Here is a 20149-nt window from a genome sequence, read left to right on the forward strand (position 1 = left end):
GAGCAGAGACGGGAAGTGACACGTGGGGGGTGGGGCGGGGGAGACTGGCACAGCTCTGTGCGCAGTCATTTTTCTCTCCGTAAATTTTTATTTATTTGAGGGGCAGAGACAGAGACGCAGCGACAGGGAGACAGTCTGCTGGGTCACTCCCCAAATGCCCACCAGGGGAGCTCCCATGGGGGCATCGCCGCAGCCCCCAGGGTCTGCACTGGTGGGAAGCTGGGGTCAGCCGGAGCCAGGGGTCCAACCCAGGCCCCGGGATGCGGGCGGCGGGCGTCCCGACCAGCGGGAGAGGCCCCCTCCTCCTGCCAGCTCTTCACATCCCTACGTGGCTTCCAGGTTACCCACAGAGAACAAGTACCCTCTCCTAAGTACAAAATAAGTAAATAAATGGGGAGTTGTAGAACGTCATTAATGGAAAGCGCGGAGGGGCGTGGCGAGGGAGGAGGTGGGACCGCGCGGCGCCCGACCCACTCACCTGCGGGTACAGCGAGGCCTTCGTGCTGGACGAGTCGCTGGACGAGGCCCCGGTGACGTGGTTCCGCTCGTAGAGGGGCACGGCGGCCCGGCCACCCATCAGGCTCACGGAGCTCATCATGGACTTGCCGCAGGAGATGCCTGCACGGAGCAGGGCGCCGCAGGTCACCACCCCGCCTCGGACCCCCTCGCTCTGCCCACGCACCCAGCACGAGCTCTCCGGGTGGCATCTGCAAACCAGGAGACCCCTACCCCCCCACCCCGCCACCACCAGGCCAAGAGAACTTCCCAAGGGCTCAGCACAGAGCCTGTGGCCCCCGCCTCCGCCGGGGCTGGCTCTCTGCGGCCAGCACTGACCGTGACCACGGCTCCACTGTGGGCTCCTGGGAGTTCCTGGGAAAGCCTTGATGACATCACCCCAGGGGAGACCCGGTGGTCACAACAGGCCTGGGACAGTCCCTGAGGTGGCCTGAGGCCATGGGGGTCCCCAGGGTCAGCACCTGCCGAATCCGCCCTCTCGGACACAGCAGGGCCTGGCTGTACAGAGGGTACACCCACGAGCCCAGACCCGTCCCCGTGACCGTGCCAGGTGGGTGCCCTCGCCACAAGCCCAGACCATCGTGGGCTCCGCGGAGCCCAGCTGACCCCACGTGAGGCTCTCTGGGGCGGGTTCCACAGGACACCAAGGTCCAGCCCAAACCCCCGCCCCAAGGCAGGCTGCCTTTGTGGCTGTGCAGGCCCCCAAGTTGCCGTGCCGGAGAGGGGCCTTGAGCCACGTCCCCACGGCCCAGCACCCATGCCTCGGCCCGCTCACCTGTGAAGCGGCCGTGCTGGGAGCTGCCTGGGGCTATGAAGTTGAGGGGCACGTGGGGGGTCCCGCGGACGTACTCATGCGGGAAGGGCCCACCTGCGCCCGCGTAGCGCTGGCACACCACGCGCTGGCACACGAAGTAGACGCCGCCCATGACGAACAGGGACAGGATAATGCCGATGACGGGCCCGATGGCACTGCTATGAGCCGGGATGTCGTCCACGGGCGGCCGGGTGATCTCTGTGGGGCACGGACAGTCAGAGAGGCCAGCGTCGGCCCCCGCCCAGGCTCCGCCCCCACCGGCGGGAAGGGGACCATCCGGGCTGGAGAGCCCACCTGCCACAGACACACCCTGTCCCCGTCCAGGCAGGCGCTCCCGGCGGTGGCCAGGAGGGGGCGCCCTCGTGTTAGCCCGTGTGTCCTGTGTGTGGAGCAGGGCAGGAGGAGCGCGCACCTGCCCAGAAGGCCCAGGTGTGGACAGAGGTCTTGGGGCGGGCTCCTGGGGTCTCACTCTCAAGGCCTCCCGAGTGTGTGGGGCTTCAACGAGGGCAGCTTCCTATCGGCACGGCCTGCTGACCCCACGCCCCAGCCAACACCCAGGGGAAGAGGAGGAAACGGTGGGCCCGGGGACAAGGCCTGGCTGGGGGCTGGGGTCACGGACACACAGGAGGCTCAGCACTGCCCCTCCCGGAGGGCCCCCCATTGCTGCCTGGTAGCACCAGGCCCAGTAGCCTGGCCCGGGCAGGCATGACAGTGGCAAGGAGCCCTGTGAGTCTGTCCCCCTACACAGAGCTCAGCCCAGGGTCCCTGCCAGGAAGGGCCGGTCCTATGCCCCGACACGTCAACACGTCTCTGCTTCCTGTCTCCAACGCCAGCTCCCTTCCTGTGTAAATCAAATCTCCAAGAGCCGCTGCCTCCAGGAAGCCCTCCCTGGCTGCCCATCCTCCAGCCCTTGTTCGGACCAGGTCACTAAAGGACCCTATGTTGTGTGTGCATGTGTGTGTGACTTCACGTGTACACTCACAGACGGCAGGCTACCAGGGAGAGGACTGGCCCCGCCCTCAGGGAGAGCTCCGGTGACAGCTGCTGTCCAGTGAGGTCCCCAGGGGCGGGATGGGACGCCACGCTCACAGGGACGGTGCCTCTGGACCTGGATCCCGTGACCAGGCCGTCCCCGGCCAGGATTGCCCACAGCGCCCCCTGTTGGTTGTCGCCTCCCCACCAGGCCCAGTGCCCACCTCCCGACCGTCTGGGTCCCCAGCTCCCGCGGGATCACTGTCTGTCCGTCTGCCCCCACCCCCGCCCAGGCCCAGTGAGGGGCGGAGCCGGCTCACCACACATGAGCTCGTCCGAGCCGTCCACGCAGTCGGGGAAGGAGTCGCACTGCTGCCGGATGAGCAGGCACTGGCCGCTGGCGCACCGGAACTGGTTGGGCAGGCAGATGGCTGCAAGGAGGGGCCCCGTGCTCAGAGCCGCCGGAGCCCAAGCTGCGCTCCCGGCCCCGCCGCGACAGTCGGCACTCCAGACCCAGAGTGGACCACGGGCCCTTCCGGGGGCTCCCGGCAGCTGGTCCCCTCTGTGCCCACTGGTCCCTTCCACGGCAGCACAGGGCCTCCCGCACCTGCTGGGCCAGGCCCGCCCTGCACCAGGACTGACAGCCCTCGGGCTCCGGGCTGCAGGGGGCAGGAGCCACCAGGGGCTCCTGGATCGGGCGGGGAGGGGGCAGGCCCCGCAGGGCACAGGGAGAGAGAGAAGAGTGGGGTGAGCGCCGCCCCCCCCCCCCCGGGGACGAGGGGTCGCGGTTTTGTGAGGAGTGGGACGGTCTGCGGTCCCCGAGCCAAGGTGGGGAAGTTTGGAAAACAAGAGCCTGGAGCGGGCGAGGGCCTCACGTGGGGGCTGCGTGCGGCACAGACGCACAGAGGGGCCGGCCGGGGCGGGCCTCCCACGCCACGGCCAAAGGCCCAGGGCAGTGAGGACAGCTGCGAGGGCCGGAGGGTAAATCCTCGGGCTTTCGGGGCCACACACGACGCGTAGCTGTGCGATCCGCTGAGCACCGAACACCAATCTAGCACGATATTTACAGGTAGAGCTTTCTTTACAAAAGTGCACGGCGGGCTCAGCGCGACCCGTCCCAGACCCACGGCGACCCCAGCCCCACCAAGGACAGGGGAGCTGCGAGGGCTTCGCCATGGCTTTGAGAACCGTCTGGAGAAAGGACTCCCAGGCTCTCAGCACCCCAGCCCAGCTGGTCTCGGCGAAAGAGGCGGCGCCAGGACCCCGCAGGCTTTGGGGCAGGCGGCAAGAGCGACCACGCTAGGAGCTCCCCGGCTCGGCTGCAGCCTCAGTCAGTGCTGGCGGAGCGCGGCAGGCGGCCAGCCGAGCAGGTGCACAGGGGCTGGGGGGAGGCGCCACGGGAGAGACAGCCCTCGCTGTCCAAGTCTAGGGGAAGACCCTGCAGGCCAGAGTGGGCCCGGGATGCCTGGGCAAATCTCTCTGCAAGGCTGCTTGACTGGCAGGTGTCATGGCGCAGCAGGTTAAATCCCCGCCTGCGATGCCAGCATCCTGCACGGATGCCGGATAGAGTCCCGGCTGCTCTACTTCCGATCCAGCTCCCTGCAAATGCGCCCGGGAAAAGCAGCAGAAGATGGCCCAAGCGCTCAGGCCCCTGCACCCGTGTGGGAGACCTAGAAGAAGCTCCGGGCTCCTGGCCCAGCCCTGGATGCTGCAGCCATTTGGGGAGTGAACCAGCAGCAGATGGCTCTCTCTGTAACTCTGCCTTTCAAATAAATACATAAATCCTTTAAAAATCACACGAAGGCTGCTGAACCTGCTGGCGTGAGCACAGTGGAGGCCGGCCCGGCCCTCGGGACGGATCGTCACAGGTGCTCCAAGGCGAGGGTCCCCTCGTCAGCCCATCGCCCCCTTCCTCCCTCCCTGCTGGCCCGAGGGCAGGGGCTGCCCCTCGGCGGCAGGGCCCCGGGGTGGGGGCGGGGGTGGGGGCTCACCGTCGCAGTCGGCCTCGTCCGAGTGGTCGTGGCAGTCGGCCTCGCCGTCGCAGCGCAGCCGCAGGTCCACGCACTGGCCCCGCGCGCAGGGGAACTGGGCGGCCGAGCACACGGGGCAGCCCTCCTCGTCGCTCTGGTCGTCGCACTCGGGGAAGCCGTCGCAGCGCCAGGCCCCCGGGATGCAGTCGATCTCCCCCGTGGCACAGGCGAACTGGTCAGGAGAGCAGGTGGGAGGCTCTGCGGCCGAGACAGAGAGGCCGTCACGCGTGGCGCTGAGGCAGAGGGGGCAGGGCGGGGGACACACACTGCTCGCCAGCCCACCGCCCACGCCGGCGTTTGCCGCAGGGGACACGGTCGCTCCCTGTGCTCTCTTTTCCAGCGTGGAGGGGAAGGCGGCTGACCGGGAAGCAGAGTTTCCGGCAGTGGCCGCGACACCAAAGGCCCTGCCCGCGCAGGAAACGGCTCTGACCACCGAGAAGCCGGGACAGTCCCCTCCCTCGGGGCCTCGGGCTCCCCACAGGCCTCTGGGCAACCCGAGCCCCTGCCCCCTGCCCCCTGCCCCCCTCAGGGCCCCAGGCCAGACCGTGGATCCAGCTGCACCCCTGGCGTATGCCTCTGCCTGGCCGCGCCGAGCGTCCACTGCACCGGCTGGGAGTGGGGGGAGCAGTCGGCGCTCAGTGCTGTCAGGGGCCTGGCAGCTCGGGGCACAGGCTGGGGCTCTGTGGGAACACGGAGCCCAGGGCAGCGGGGGGCGCAGGGCCCAGGGGTGACGCTGCCGGTGGCTGCAGAGGGGGACCAAGGACAGGCGAGGGCACCCCAGACACCATGGGCAGAGGAGCGCAGGGAGTGGGACGCCTCCTGCTGGAGACCCTGGGAGTCACCGTGCGGTGAACTCTGTTTCCTGTTCTACGCATTGGAAAGGCAGAGCGACGGAGAGAGATTCTCCCGCCCACTGCGTCACTGGAGATCCAGGTCCTTGAGCCGACACCTGCTGCTGCCCAGGGCGTGTGCCAGCAGCAAGCTGCCGGAAGCCGTGGCGGAGGTGGCCCGGGCACGGCAACGCGGAGGCAGGTGCCAGCCTGTGTGGCACCACAACACCTGACCCCACGGGGGAGTCTCAGTGTCACCCTGCTCCCACTCCCAACAGAAGCGTAACTTCCTCATTCGGAAGTAGGCCTTGGGCACCTCGTCTCCAGTCCCCACGTCGTCGGGGATCAGACCCTGCCTCCCCTGACCGCCTCCCCTGACCGCCTCCCCTGACCGCCTCCCCTGACCACCTCCCCTGACCGCCTCCCCTGACCGCCTCCCCATGGGACGGCTCCAAGTGCCGCAGCTGCGCCCCACAGGGACTCCCCAGACAGGCCCCGTGACCCCTCTGTCACCGCGCACACTCCTGGGAGGTGTGCCTGGGGGCTTGTTGCTGCTGTTAAGTAGTTATTCATTTGGAAGGCAGGTTAATCAGAGACAGAGAGAGAGAGCTTCCATCCGCTGGTTCACTCCCCAGAAAGCTGTAATGGCCAGGACTGAGCCAGACAGAAGTCAGGAGCCAGGAACTTCATCCAGGTCCCCAGCGTGGGCAGCAGGGACCCAAGCACTTGGGCTGTCTTCTGCCGCCTTTCCCAGGCCGTGGCAGAGAGCTGGATGGGAAGTGCAGCAGCCGGGACTCGAACCGGCGCCCACATGAGACGCCAGCACTGCAGACGGCAGCTTTACCTGCTATGCCACAGCGCCAGCTCCAGCCTATAGGCTTTAAAGTCACCACTTGAGAGCCCCCGCTGGACACCTGCTTGGACAACACCCATCAGCAGCCAGGGGGTCCCAGCTCTCTCCTCTGTGCCCTGCGTGCTCCCCAACCCCGCTGTGGTGGGCCCCAGGTCTGCCATGACGCCTTTATCTCTGTGCGTGTCTGCCCTAACCCTAGCAGCTCGCTCCTTAAAGAACCCAAGTGAAGACAGGTGCGGGCCGCGCCGAGGGGGGGCAGAACCCAGGGCCGGGACGCGGCCAGGGCACAGGAGGCTCCACCGCCCAGGACGTCCTCCTTCAAGGGGGAGTCAGAAAACGGAGGCTGGCCCCAAGGAGGGGGTCCGGGCTGTCAGCCGTGGAATGCCCGAGACCCGGCCCAGGGAAACGAGCCGCAGACCCACGCCCCGTGCTGGACCCACGCAGACTCCGAAACGCACGCGGGAGCTGAGCAAGGCACAGGCTCTTGGGAACAGGAAGAAGCCGCGGTGCCCACTGGGCTCGGTCACCAACGCCAGTGACGGTCGTCCCTGGGCTGGGCCGCCACCAGGAGCGCGCGGAGCGGTGCCCGAGCCCCAGGCCCCACGCCGAAGGCTGCAGCTTCAACTGAGCCTCGCTGACGGGACGATCCAGGGCCTCTCAAGGGGCTGCGCTCTGATGGCCCACACGGCCCGTGCGCCGGGGCAGGGGTCAGAACTGGGGCTGAAGCCACGTTTCCCTCACTCCCTGAGAAGCCCCCGAGGGTGCAGGGTGCTCAGAGGGGTTCCTGAGCCGGGGGGCAGCAGCCGGGCACCGGGCCCGGGCGGCCTTGGCTGCTGAGCGCTGGCGCGGCGTGGCCACCTCCGGTGCCAGGAGGCTCCTGCAAGGGCCAGGGGCCACTCGTCCTAAGGCCCGAGCAGCAGCCGCACGGCACACACGTCCCTCAGCTGTGGGGAGTGCCCGGGGGACAGAAAGGGGCGCGTCCACCCTGTGCTGGGGTCTGTGTGCCACCCTCCACGGCCCCGATTCTTGGCCAGGACTGTGTGGGCATCTGGAGACCCACGTGGGTCTGGGCCTTGAGCTTGGAGCAGAGCCTGCAGGCAGCTCAGCAGGGTGGGCAGCCATGAACGTCCCCTCGGCCCTCGGCTGAACTCCAGGGACTGGGCCAGGGCCAGGTAAGACAATGCTGCACCTGCGGAGCCACTGGGTGGCGCTACATGTGGCGGGGACGGCCTGACCCCCGGGCTTCCCAGAGCTGAGCGCCGCCCTCAGGGAGGCCCCACCTGTGACGGCAGCAGGCACTCCCACGTGCCATGGGAGGGACCCAGAGGCGAGCTGTCCCTTGGTGTTCCCAGCAGCCCCCAGGTAGGGGAGGAAGAGGCAGCTCAGAGCGGGCAGTGGCCAGCCCAGAGTTGCTGTTTGGCAGGGAAACGGCAGAGCTGGGATCTGAACCCTGGTCAGTCTGCCCCCACAGCCGCTGTTCTTGACCACGTGGCCTTAGGGGAAGCAGAGGATCATGGGTAGAAGGGAAAGGACTAGAAACAGAAACAGACTTCGAGACTTCGACACCCCCATCAACCACTGACAGCCTGAGCAGGGAGTTAGGAGCACCGCCAATCAGCCGTCTCTACAGGTGTTTCTAGAATGTTCCATCCACATTCTTCCCAAGCACACACGGAACCACATGCTGGGCCGTGAAACACGCCTGGACACATTTAAAGAATAAGAGCCATATCAAGGTAGCTCTCAGGTATCAGTACAGGGGTGGCTGGAACACCCCCAACTATCAGAATTCAGCAACACACGCCTGAACAACACACAAGCCACACAAGTCATCTTAGCGGGCGGTAGAAAGCATCGCCGCCGCCTGAAAACAAAACACGACTTAGAACTGGCGGGATGCAAGAACGCAGGGCCCTGTGGGAGCAGACGCTGCGGCTCGGCGGGCTAAGCGGCCGCTCGGACGCCTGCAGCCCGTGTGGGAGGCCTGTCCGAGTCCCGGCTCCTCTGCTTCCCGCCCGGCTTCCTGCTAGCACACCTGGAGGCGGCAGACGATGGCCCAAGCATGTGGGTCCCTGTCACCCCCGTGGGAGGCCAGGATGCAGTGCCTGGCCCAGCCCCAGCCGTTGTGAGCATCTGCAGAATCAATGAGCAGAGGGAAGACAGTTCTTTTTGTCTCTTCTTCTCTGCCACTCTTTCCAATAAATAAGCAAGAATTTAAGGCAGGCAAATGAGGAGACGATCTGGAGACTGGGCCACAGGGGCTGTGACTCTGGGGGCCCTGCAGGCACAGGGGCAGCTCCTGTGTGTGGTCCCAGGGCCACGCCTACCTGCACAGGTGAGCAGGTTCTGCAGCAGCACGAGGTGGACGGGGCAGGAGCACCGCGGCGTCCCATCGCCCTTGGCAATGCAGATGTGGGAGCAGCCGCCGTTGTCTCGGGCACAAGGATGGGCGGCTGTGGGGACAGAGCGGGGGTGGGGTGTCAGGTCCTGCCTCCCACGTCAGGGCCAGGGCCGGGGCCTGGAAGGTGGAGGTGACGACGGCCAGGTGAGCCCGCGTGAGAACAGGTGCTCCTGCAGGCCAGGGACTCCTGAGACCACCAGACCAGGAAGGGGCAAGGAGCAGACCCACACTCTCCCCAGCCCAAGCACACAAGGAGCAGGCCCACGCCCTCCCGGGCCCAAGCACGCAAGGAGCAGGCCCACGCCCTCCCCGGCCCAAGCACTCGGGAGGGCGCACACCACACCTGGGCTACTGGAGGTGGGGTGGAGGCAGTTGGGGGGGGGGGGCATGGATACAGGGGGCAGCGACCATCCAAGCCCAGGGGAGAAGGGAGGAGGGAAAAGGCTCTGCCCCCACCCCCAGGCCCCAGAGCAAACTCTCAGCGCCCCCTCCTCAGCACAGGACTCAGCAGCTTCACAAATGAGGGGTGGGCAGGTGTGCAGGAGTGGGGGAGGGGAGATGTGCGGGCCTCAGCCTCTCCAGGCAGCCACAGAGGACACATGCGTGGACAGGCGTGGTGCGTTCCCTAAAGCCTTATTCACACCCCACCTCGTGGGGCAGCAGGCTGGGTGGCCCACGTCCCAGGGGAGCGTGGAGAGCCCATCAGAGTATCCCCCACCCGCCACAAGCAAGCAGGGGACACTCAGGTCAACCCCCAGCGTCCGCAACCTGAGCCCTGCTCGTCACACGTCCCCCGGCCCGCCAGCCCCTTAGCCACGGGGAGCAGCTGGGCAGGGCACCTGGCCCCCAGCGACAGCAGCGAGTGACAGGGACTGGACGCCGATGGCTCCGCCTTTGCCATCCGGCCCCTGCAGCCGTGCCCAGGGCCCGTGAACCAGGGAGCTGATTCTGCCGTCAGCAGCAGTGAGGGGCTGCCAGCCTCCAGCCACGGGGCACGGAGCCCCAGAGAAGCCCTGTGAGCCCCCGGAGAGAGCCAGGGGCCAGGAAGTGAGTGCCCGGGACACCCCGCTCGGCATCACCACAGAGCTACACCCAGAACAGGCCGACGACAGGCTGGCACACCTGCGGCCCGCAAGGTTAAGTGCTGGCTCCTGAGCCCAGTGGGCAGGGGGATTCGTGGGAGTCGCTCAGACAGTCAGGAGGGCGAGGGAGGGGGCCAGGTGTGGTGTCGGGGGTCAAGGGCTCCAGGTAAGCCGGCCGGCAGCACGAGGCGCCACCTGGATGTGGTGTGCCGGCAGGCGCCAGGGAAGCAGGCTGGACGCCGGGGCAGCTGTGGTGTAAGCAGAGCGGGGGCACCTTGGACAAGGCCGCCCTGCCGGCCTCACAGCCCCGGCACGGAGGGGACAGGCAGGCAGCGGGGCTGGGAGGGAGGCCCAGGGACGGCGGGGCTGGGCCAGGCAGAGCGAGTGCTCAGCTTCCTGCAGCACCCGGGGCGGACGCCTGAGAGAGGAGACGCGGGAAGCAGGGTGCTAGCCCATCGCCGCAAGGGGTCCTTTCTGCGTGGGGACAGACCGTGGGCACCAGGGAGCGCCGTGGCTCTGCTCACGATGGTCGCCTCTCCCCAGCCCCGGGTAGGCAGGACTCCGGCACGCCCCCATTTCCCACTCCACGCGCCCGTTTCCCACTCCACGCGCCCCAGCTGCGTGATGGGCGGGGCCGGCAGGCTGGCCACTCCGTGAGCTCCTAAGGCAAAAGTGATGGAGACTGCTAATCAGCCAACACTGAGCTCGTCAGCGGGGACACGGACAGGGCATGGGCGTCACCACAGGGCCCTCTAAGCGCGAGGAGGATGCCCAGACAGGGCGGGGGCTCGGGGCTGAGATGGGGGCTCGGGGAGGATCTGGGGCAGGTCTCTTAGGACCGGGGGTCCTGGGCAATGGACTCCTCCCCGCAGCCCCAGGAAGGAGCCAGGCCGGCGACCCCAAGCTGAGGCCAGGGTGCCCACACAGTGCGGGGACGTCTGCCCCAAGCGAGGGTCAGCTTCAGACACTGGGTGGCAGGCGGCCACTCTGCAGCGAAGGTGAGGCCTGCCAGGGCCTCTGGACGCTGGACACACACCGACCTGCGGCGGGGTGTGTGTGTGTGTGTGTGTGTGTGTGTGTGTATGTATGCATGTGTGTGTGTAACTGCGGCGGGGTGTGTGTGTGTGTACCTGCAGCAGGGTGTGTGTGTGTGTGTGTAACTGTGGCAGGGTGTGTGTATATGTGTCTGTACCTGCGGCAGGGTGTGTGTGCGTGTGTGTGCGTGTGTGTGTGTAACTGTGGCAGGGTATGTGTGTGTATCTGTACCTGAGGTGGTGTGTCTGTGTGTGTGCATGTGTGTGTACCTGAGGCAGGGTGTGTGTGTCTGTGTGAATATACCGGCAATGGTGTGTGTCTGTGTGTGTGCATGTGTGTACCTGTGGCAAGGTATCTATGTGTGCCTGTGTGTGTGTACCTGCAGTGGTGTGTATGTGTGCATGTGTGTACCTGTGGCGGGGTGTGTGTGTACATGTGTGTACCTGCAGCGGAGGGTCTTTGTGTGCATGTGGTGGGGTGTCTGTGTGTGTCTGTGTGTGTACCTGTGTGTGTGTGTCTGTGTGTACATGTGGTGCAGTGTCTCTGTGTGTTTATGTGTGTGTACCTGTGGTGGTGTGTGTCTGTGAGTGTGTGTACCTGTGTCTGTGTGTGTACCTGCAGCAGTGTGTGTGTCTGTACCTGCGGTGCGGTGTCTGTGTGTGTGTATACCTGTGTCTGTGAGTGTGTGTACCTGCAGCGGTGTGTGTGTCTGTACCTGCAGTGGTGTGTGTCTGTGTGTGTACCTGTGTCTGTGTGTGTGTACCTGCAGCAGTGTGTGTCTGTGTACCTGCAGCAGTGTGTGTGTCTGTGTGTACCTGCAGCAGTGTGTGTGTCTGTGTGTGTGTGCACGAGTGTTTGCTCCCGTCTGGCGCCAGCCCCTGCCTGCCCGTCTCCGAGCAACCCCGCCCGCGCCGCTGCCCACCCCACGTACAGAACTCTTCCAGACTGACTTCCTCCACCGCGTGGATGCCGGTGAGGTGGGCCACGCGGCCCTGCACGCGCGTGCGCTTGTCCCCGGTGGCCTTCTCCACGCGCTCGATCATCTGCTGCTGCCGGTCGGCCCAGTAGAGGTGCCGGCCGAGCACGGCCAGGCCCACGGGCTGCACGATGCTGGCGTCCTCCAGGGTCAGGCGGTTGGCCCCTGGGGAAGGGCACGGGCTTGGCTCAGGAGAACGCAGGTTCACAGGGAGGACCCCAGGGCCCCGCGGGGGGCCCACGCCCTGGCCGGGGTGGGAGCGGGGACAATTCCCGGGCACCAGGCAGATGGGAGACTCCACTGGGGCCCCCGGAAGCGCAGCACCCACCAAGAAGAAAAGCTGGGAGGGACCCCAGGCACCGCCTCCTGCTTCTCCCCAGCCCACAGGGTGCGACGGGAACCCCACTCCCCCCGCGCAGGGACCCCGAGCAGCCGGCTCGCCCTCCCTGGGCCTGGTCGCCAGCCTCTGGCACGCGGGGCCCCGCCGGAACCCGCAGGTGCACCTGCAGGGCCAGGCTGCGCGCGCCTGCGACGAGGAAGGCAGGAGACGGCCCACCTGAGAGGTCGCAGCTCTCGATGCGCTTCAGGTCCGCATCCACCCAGAAGAGCTTGCCCAGCGCGTTGTCCACCACGAGGGCCACGGGGCGGATGAGGCCCGTGGTGAAGAGGACCTCGCGCTCCGTGCCGTCCAGGGCCGCGCGCTCGATCTTGGCCGCGCGGTCCTGCATGTTGGTGAAGTACAGGTGCCTGCAGGTGGGGGCGGGTGAGGCACGGGCGGGGCAGGGGCTGCCCGGGCCCACAGCGCCTCGCCCAGCACCAGCCCAGGCCTGGCGGCTCAGTGTCCGGCCCAGGGCCTCGGAATGTGAGCTTAGTTAGGGACGGGTCTTCGGGGGGTGAGTCAAGGATCTCATGAGAGGGCGCTGCGTCAGGGCGGGCCCACCATCAAGGAGGTCCGAGCAGGCGCATGCGTGCCGGGGCAGCGAGGGGAGTGAGGCGGCCACCGGACAGAGTGCCTGGAGGGGGGGCCCTGAGGGGCGGGCGGCGGGGTCCGCTGCTGCATGGGACCCCGCGTCCAGGCTGGAGCCCTTGGTTCCAGCCTCGGCCGCTCCACTTCCAATCCGCCTCCCTGCTAATGCACGTGGGAAGGCTGCAGGTGACAGCTCCAGTGCTCGGGCCCTGCCAGCCACGCGGGAGACCCGGATGCAGCTCCCGGCTGCAGCCTGGACCAGCCCAGCTGTTTGCAGCTGTTTGGGGAGCAGGCCAGTGGATGGAAAATCTCTGTCTCCCCCTCTCTGCCATGCTGCTGCTCCAACTTTTTTTAAACAAGAGGAACCCCGAAGGCCACCCGAAGCCAGCAGGCAGTGCTGCTATGCCAGAGGAAGGCGGCCTGGAGCCAGCCCTGAACTAACCTCTGCGGTCGGCTTGTTAGAAGCCGCTCCCCGCCGCCCACCAGCACGGGCTGCCCCGCTGGGCCCCCTGCCCGTGACCGTGACCACGTCTGCGCGTCTGTTCTCCGCCCCGACCACAGGGCTGGGGCCCTAGAGAGGGTCGTCACTGCCTACCCTCGCTCGGCGTTGACGACGATGGCTCTGGGCCTGTCGCGGCCCCCACGCAGCACCACCCCCACGGCCTCCCCGCTCAGCCGCTGCACGTTGATGGTGTTGGTGGCCTCGCACGTCCAGAACAGCGTGCGGCTGTACACGTCGACGCTCAGGTCGTGCGGCTGCCTGTCTGGGTTCTGGCTTTGGCTCGGAGACGTCAGAATGAAGGGCTGCGGAGACAGCAGCGAAACCACATTGGCGCCAGGGAGAGCAGCCAGGGGCATCCCAGCGCGCCCGGAGGCCAAGACCCCAGCAACCCGTCCTCTCCCAACCTCCGAGTGCAGAGGCAGATCCGGACACCGGCTTCCGGAGGACTCGGCACCACCCTGGGTCCCAGGCCCCGTGAGCGAGGACGCCGGAGGGACCCAGCTGAGTGACACCGGTGGTCACGTCCCTGGCTCACCCCAAGTGTCCGCCAGGTGCGGGGCCCCAGGACCTCAGGCCCGGCCGAGACGTCTCCCTGCTGTGTCCCAGGATACGTGCTCCCAGGATGGAAGACCCTCAAGTATTTTTTAACTTAGGTCAGCAGATGCAGAGACCAGGAGACCCCTTTCACGGCCCCTCCCCCAAGGGAAAGAGGCCAGGGTGCAGGGGCGGGGGCGGGGAAAGAGGCCAGGGTGCAGGGGCGGGGGAGGAGAAAGAGGCCGGGGTGCAGGGGCAGGAGCGGGGAAAGAGGTCGGGGTGCAGGGGCGGGGGAGGGGAAAGAGGCCGGGGTGCAGGGGCGGGCAAAGAGGCTGGGGTGCAGGGGCGGGGGAGGAGAAAGAGGCCGGGGTGCAGGGGCAGGAGCGGGGAAAGAGGTCGGGGTGCAGGGGCGGGGGAGGGGAAAGAGGCCGGGGTGCAGGGGCGGGGGTGGGGGAAGGGGGTGGGGGAAGAGGCCGGGGGCGGGGGCGGGGAAAGAGGCTGGGGGGGGCAGGGGCAGGGGAGGGGAAAGAGGCCAGGGGGCGGGGGCAGGGGCAGGGAAAGAGTGGGGGTGCAGGGGCGGGGAAAGAGGCCGGGGGCAGGGGAGGGGAAAGGGACCCCATCTCAGCGCCTCTCAGGGGCCTCCACCCAGCCCGTTATCCCCACAGCACTGCGTTGGCTGCATTTGGAGGATGTGTCCTGGCTTTGGGGTCTCCCGCACGATCCCTCCAACGTGATGGGTTGAGCAGGCGTAGGAAGCGGGAGGAGCCCAGAGCTGCACTCCACCCCAGAAGCCTGGCGCCTGGGACGACCTGGCCCCTGAAGCTGTCCTGACAGCCCGCACGTTCCGGCTCCTGGAGACCTGGCTGACAGAGGGGCGTGGAGCTCCGGGGCTGCGATGGCTGGGGGGAGACCCTCGGCCTCTAGGAAGGGGGGCAGCCAAGGGCGACCTCGCCCAGCAGGTCACCGGGGGCTGTCTTGGCTTGTTTCAGTGTCGACGAAACACGATGTCTCCAGGTGGGCAACGGAGGGGGCTTGCAGCCCAAAGGAGCCCCTGCCCCCGGCCCAGCCTCCTGGATCCGGCTGGAAAGGACCCACCACGGCAGCCCTGGGCTGGCCTCGCCGGCAGCCGCCAAGAGCATCCACCCTCCAGGCTCAGAGCAGCTCTGAGGACCTCGGCTCTGCACGGGCGACACCCGTGCCCCACAACACTGCCGGGCCTGGGCGCGTGCCCCAGCGCCACACAGAGCTCCCTGCCCGCGGATCTTGGCCGGCACGGCCAGGACTGGCTCACTGCACGGGGCAGGCTGCGGAAGCCGGGCAAACCCGGACTCTGCAAACCCCAGCTGTCCAGGACGAGCACCCGCGACACCGCCGGGCCCACGGCCCTCCCTGGGCGGCAGACGCTCGGGCTTCCTGGCTGACCGCAGAGCCCAGCTGCACCACGCAACGCTCACCCCAGCGCGAGGAGGAGGAGCCATCAGGGCAGACACGGCCCGTGGGGGCGGGGGCGGCACCAAGCCCTCATCCAGTGGGTAATGACCACTGTCCCGAATGAAGGAGCAGAGCCAGGTCCCCCAGGGGCCGAGCCGGCAAGAGCCACAGGAAGGGTGGGTTCCCAGCTGAGGAGCAGGGCGGAGCCTTCCTCCAGGCTGTTTCTTCAAAGCCTCCGCCCACTTCCTCCTCCGAGGCTGCCAATGGCCACTCCAGGCACCAAAGCACCGGAGCCAGCAGGAGGCACGGCCTCAGCTAACACCTGGGCCCTGCAGAGCGGTACATGCCACCCTCGTCCAGCAGAGGGCGGGCTTCTGTCCCCGCACCCAGCACAGGGCAGGTGCCCGGCTGTCCCCACACCCAGCACAGGGTGGGCTTCTGTCCTCACACCCAGCACAGGGCGGGCTTCTGTCACCCACACCCAGCACAGGGCAGGCTTCTGTCCCCGAACCCAGCACAGGGCGGGCTTCTGTCCCCGCACCCAGCACAGGGCGGGTGCCCGGCTGTCCCCACACCCAGCACAGGGCAGGCTTCTGTCCTCACACCCAGCACAGGGCGGGCTTCTGTCCCTGCACCCAGCACAGGGCAGGCTTCTGTCCCCGCACCCAGCACAGGGCAGGCTTCTGTCCCCGCACCCAGCAGAGGGCGGGCTTCTGTCCCCACACCCAGCACAGGGCAGGCTTCTGTCACCTACACCCAGCACAGGGCAGGCTTCTGTCCCCGCACCCAGCACAGGGCGGGTGCCCAGCTGTCCCCACACCCAGCACAGGGCAGGCTTCTGTCACCCACACCCAGCACAGGGCAGGCTTCTGTCCCCGCACCCAGCACAGGGCGGGCTTCTGTCCCCACACCCAGCACAGGGCGGGTGCCCGGCTGTCCCCACACCCAGCACAGGGCGGGCTTCTGTCACCTACACCCAGTACAGGGCAGGCTTCTCTCCCCACACCCAGCACAGGGCGGGTGCCCGGCTGTCTCCACACCCAGCACAGGGCGGGCTTCTGTCCCCACACCCAGCACAGGGCGGGCTTCTGTCACCCACACCCAGCACAGGACGGGCACCCAGCTGTCCCCACACCCAGCACAGGGCAGGCACCTGCTTCTATAACTTCTGCCCCGACTGCTCCCACAGAGATCCCAGCCGCCTGTGACCTCCACCACCAGCCGAGGACACACACCTGGCGCTATGACCTGTGAACTCGGCACTGGCGCTGGGCGACATACCTTGGCAAAGGGCCAGCCAGCTGGACAAACAGTGCCAGCCTCCAGCTTAGGGCAGGCCAGAAACGTGCATGAGGCAGCCCCGCACTGCCACAGCAAACCCCCAAGGAGCCAGCTTTCCTGCGAGGGCAGGTCAACGGTCAGCTCACAGTGAGGGGGTTCCAGGCCAAGACCACACAGCCCCATCAGCACGGCCTCCAGTGAGGGCAGCGGCACGCACGGAGGACGGGGCAGAGAGGGGCCAATCCCAAACTCGGGCTCCATGAGGACCCTCTGCAGAGCTCGAGGGGCCACACCCCACGACCTGAGGCCCCCCTCCAGGGCCCCTCCCAAAGGCTCGGCCGTCTGGGGTGAGCGCCATCCTGGGCCCCGGGCCTCTGGCACAGCAGGCCGTGGCGGACACTCCACCTGCTCAGCAGACACCGGAAACCACCCAGAAACCAGGAACGGGCAACGGAAGCAAGCTTCCCGCGGCACAGGCCTGCGCCGGGCGCTCCACGGACGGGGGACCCTTTGCTTCTGGGGTTTTGAGCGCTGTGCCCCAGCACTGCTTCTCCCATGAGCCCTGCGTGCTGTCGGCACAGAGCACCGACGCACAGGCTCACGGGAGAGTGGACCACGAGATAAAGGATAAATGGGCGTGACCAACAGCACCCACGCCCACGCAGGCACGGTCGCCCTGCACAGGGGGTCTCCCCCGGGCTTGGCCAGGCCCAGGGTCCCACACGGCTCAGGATGGCACCTGCCAGTGACGTTACCGTTCACCCTGACCAGGGCCAGGCTGCACAGGGGGCGGCGGCCAGGGGTCTCCCCACGGAAGCGGCGGTGCACTTGCCTGGGTGCCGTCGTCCTTGGCGCGCCTGATGGTCTGGCGCCCGTCCACCCAGTAGATGAACCTGTCCAGCGGGTCGTAGTCGATGGCGCGGACGTTCCGCAGCCCGTGCAGGGGCAGGACGAGGTCCGGGCTGCGCTGGTCGTCCGGGATCATCCGGCTGATGGCACATTTCTGGCTGAACAGCAAGAAGGCGGTGGGCGCTGGAGCAAAGCAAAGAGACCAGTGGGCGGCACGTTGGCGCCCGCAGGCTGCAGGGGACGCGGCCAGGACAGGCAGATGGACGGACAGGCGGAAGGACGGACGGGTGGATGGACAGACGGACAGCTGGCCTCCCTCCCGCTGGACTCTGAAAAGCACACCCGCACCTGCACGGCTGGATGTCCGCGGAGGAAGACCACAGGACAAAGGCTGTGCCCCCCCGTTGTGTGCAAGGGCAGGTGTCAGCTCTGAACCGGGGACGGCATTTACCATTAGAACTCAGGACCAAAGGAAAGGAATGGCAGCGAAGCCCCCACTCAGAGCCATGAACACGTGTGTCACCCACGAGTAGCCTGCGGTCCACCCACGCACGCCCATGTGGGCGGCTGACGGCACCAGGAGGGGACGGGCCTCGGGGAGTGGGGCCGGTGAGCCGCAGATAACGGGACAGCAGGGAGCCGCGTGCCGACGCCTGGAAGCCCAGTAAGGCGCAGTCTCCCTGCGGCCCTGGGTCTTGGTTTTCAAGGGAGCTGGGGCCTGGGGGCGCCCGGAGCTGTTCCTGGGCCTCCTCAGAGTGACACGGGGACACAAAGAACCTGCTTCCCAGGGCCCCTCCTTCACGGCGGAACGGGTCCAGACAGGAGCCCTTGTGGCCTGGTGCAGACATGGCACTCGGCCCGCGTGGAGGCCACCCCAGGGCACGCGTCCTGAAATCCAAAGTGTCATCCCAGGTCTGCCGGCCGCGGAGAGGGAACCCAGGTGACAACATCTGCTCCTGGCCCTGGCACGGCCTCCTGAGCCCCCAGGCTCACCCCCGGGAGGGCCATGAGCAGCGGGGTCACGGGGAACCGGGCTGCAGGGAGCCAGGCCCAGCGCCGGCCAGCTCAGGGCTTGCACGAGCCCAGGGCAGAGAGGGCCCGGGTGACGCCACGCTGTGAGAACTGTGGCCTGCGGCGCGGAGCTGAGCTACGGACACTGCAGCTGTCACAGCAGTACCCACAGCAGGGACACAGGAAGTCACCCCTGGCTCCTGAATGTCCCTGTTCTTATCACTGTAGAAGAACAAGATGCCCCCCCACACACACACACACAGAGGCCACTAGGAGACGGCATGGCCGCCCAGAGCCAGCCCGAGCCCAGCTGTGTGGCCTTGAGCAGGTGACCGCACCGCTCTGTGCCTGGGGCTCCTTGTCTGGGAATAAGCAGGGGCCGGGGGAGTCCCTCGCTGAATGCATGGAACAGTGCAGAGCGCCCCCTAGAGGTAGGTTTTCACATCCAGAGATGCCTCACAGACCCCATAGCTCGGCCGAGGCCACCAGGCAGCTCCACCGACTCTGTGTAGCGCACGACCTGCTCAGCCATCCCCGTGCACCCGGCTGAGGAGCCCCACGGCCCGGCTGCTGCAGGGGCAGGCACTCACGGCTGCAGTTGTGGGTGCTGGGGTCCAGGGTGTAGTGCGAGGCGCAGCCGCAGCGGCGGCCCCCAGGGATGGCGAGGCACAGCTGCCCGCACTGCCCATTGCCAGGCACGCAGTCGTTCAGGCCGTCCTGCCGCGATGAGTGGAACACCAGGATGTCCATCACAAAGTCCAGCTGGCCCTGGATGAGGGTGCGGTTGCGGCCGCTGGTCTTGTCGGCCCGCTCGATGCTGTGCAGGTTCCAGTCGGTCCAGTAGATGTAGTCGCTGTACTGCGTGAGGCCGAAGGGGTGCGGGAGGTCGTCGGCGATCACGACCCGCCCCTGACCTGCGGGGAGACCGCCCACCCCCGCGGTGTCAGCACGGCCCGGCCGCGGCACCCACGGGCTCACCCGCAGCCGAGCCTCCCCGCCAGGGGCCTGCACGCATGGCACCGTCCCCAGTGCCAAGTCCTACAGAGAGCCGCAGGCCAGCAACCACCCAGACGCCGGCCCCCAGGGGCCCCCCAGGGGGTCTTCACGTGACAGAAGTGGCCCAGGAACAGAAACCACAGCCCACGGGCCAGGTGGGAGCAGCAGGACACAAAACAGCACCTGCCATAGGACATGCTTCTAGAAGGTTCTGTGACAGCAAAGCTTATCCACCCAGACAGCACCAGAGGCAGTGACGGGCCGAGGTGGCTGCTGGGACACGTGGGGAGGAGCTGGGGGCTGGGAGCAGGGGCGGGGGCGCCAGAGCCGCCCCCCGTCTCTGAAGGAGCCACCTGTGCCGTGCTCCTTCAGCGCTCTGAGCTTGGCCGGCTGCACGGCACTGGAAAATCCCATTTTAACAAACCAAGCTCTGGGGTCCCCCAGCCTGGGCCACCCGGCTCCCCACTCCTGAGCACGTGGCCGTGGGAAAGCCCTGTCCATCAATGCCCGCATCTGTAACACCAGCATCCCCTGGGCGCTGGCTCAAGTCCCAGCTGCTCCACTTCCGATCCAGCTCTCTGCTGTGGTCTGGGAAAGCAGTAGAAAATGGTACAAGTGCTTGGGCCCCTGCACCCGCGTGGGAGACCCAGAGGTGGCTCCTGGCTCCTGGCTTTGGATCAGCTCAGCTCCAGCCTTTGTGGCCAACTGGGGAGTGAACCAGAGGATGGAAGACCTCTCTCTGTCTATCTCTCTCTGCATCTCCTCTCTCTCTGTAACTCTGACTTTCAAATAAATAAATAAATCTTTAAAAAAAGAAATTGGAGATCGACTCCAGGCCCCACACGGGCAGCAGAGACGGATGAACTTGAGCCGTGAGCTGTGCCTTGCAGGTGCATCAACAGGAAGCTGGATGGGAAGTGGAGCCGGGCTCCAGCCCAGGCACTTGGCTGCGGGATGCGGCTGTCCCGAGTGGCGCCTTAACCGCTGCGCCAAAGCCCACCCGTGTCCAGTCTGGAAGTTGATGATTTCATCCCCGGGAACGGTCACTTTAAAAAGGGCCTCAGGACGG

At 67.0% G+C, this 20149-nt stretch overlaps 1 protein-coding gene across 1 annotated transcript in view; it reads right to left on the reverse strand.

Moving 5' to 3' along the window:
* LRP5 (LDL receptor related protein 5) overlaps nt 1-20149 on the reverse strand; it is a 94281-nt gene that overhangs the window by 4838 nt on the left and 69294 nt on the right. The window contains exons 12-21 of the mRNA XM_051827847.3: nt 18675-18998; nt 17057-17256; nt 13072-13280; nt 12066-12256; nt 11465-11674; nt 8343-8468; nt 4294-4530; nt 2623-2733; nt 1292-1528; nt 479-618 (exon numbers count right to left, since the gene is read on the reverse strand). Coding sequence (XP_051683807.1) covers nt 479-618; nt 1292-1528; nt 2623-2733; nt 4294-4530; nt 8343-8468; nt 11465-11674; nt 12066-12256; nt 13072-13280; nt 17057-17256; nt 18675-18998 — 1985 coding nt within the window. The remainder of the gene's footprint in view (nt 1-478; nt 619-1291; nt 1529-2622; nt 2734-4293; nt 4531-8342; nt 8469-11464; nt 11675-12065; nt 12257-13071; nt 13281-17056; nt 17257-18674; nt 18999-20149) is intronic.

Source organism: Oryctolagus cuniculus, chromosome 1 (assembly GCF_051225735.1).
Source record: "Oryctolagus cuniculus isolate XC-2025 breed Fujian yellow rabbit chromosome 1, ASM5122573v1, whole genome shotgun sequence".
Lineage (NCBI taxonomy): Eukaryota > Metazoa > Chordata > Mammalia > Lagomorpha > Leporidae > Oryctolagus > Oryctolagus cuniculus.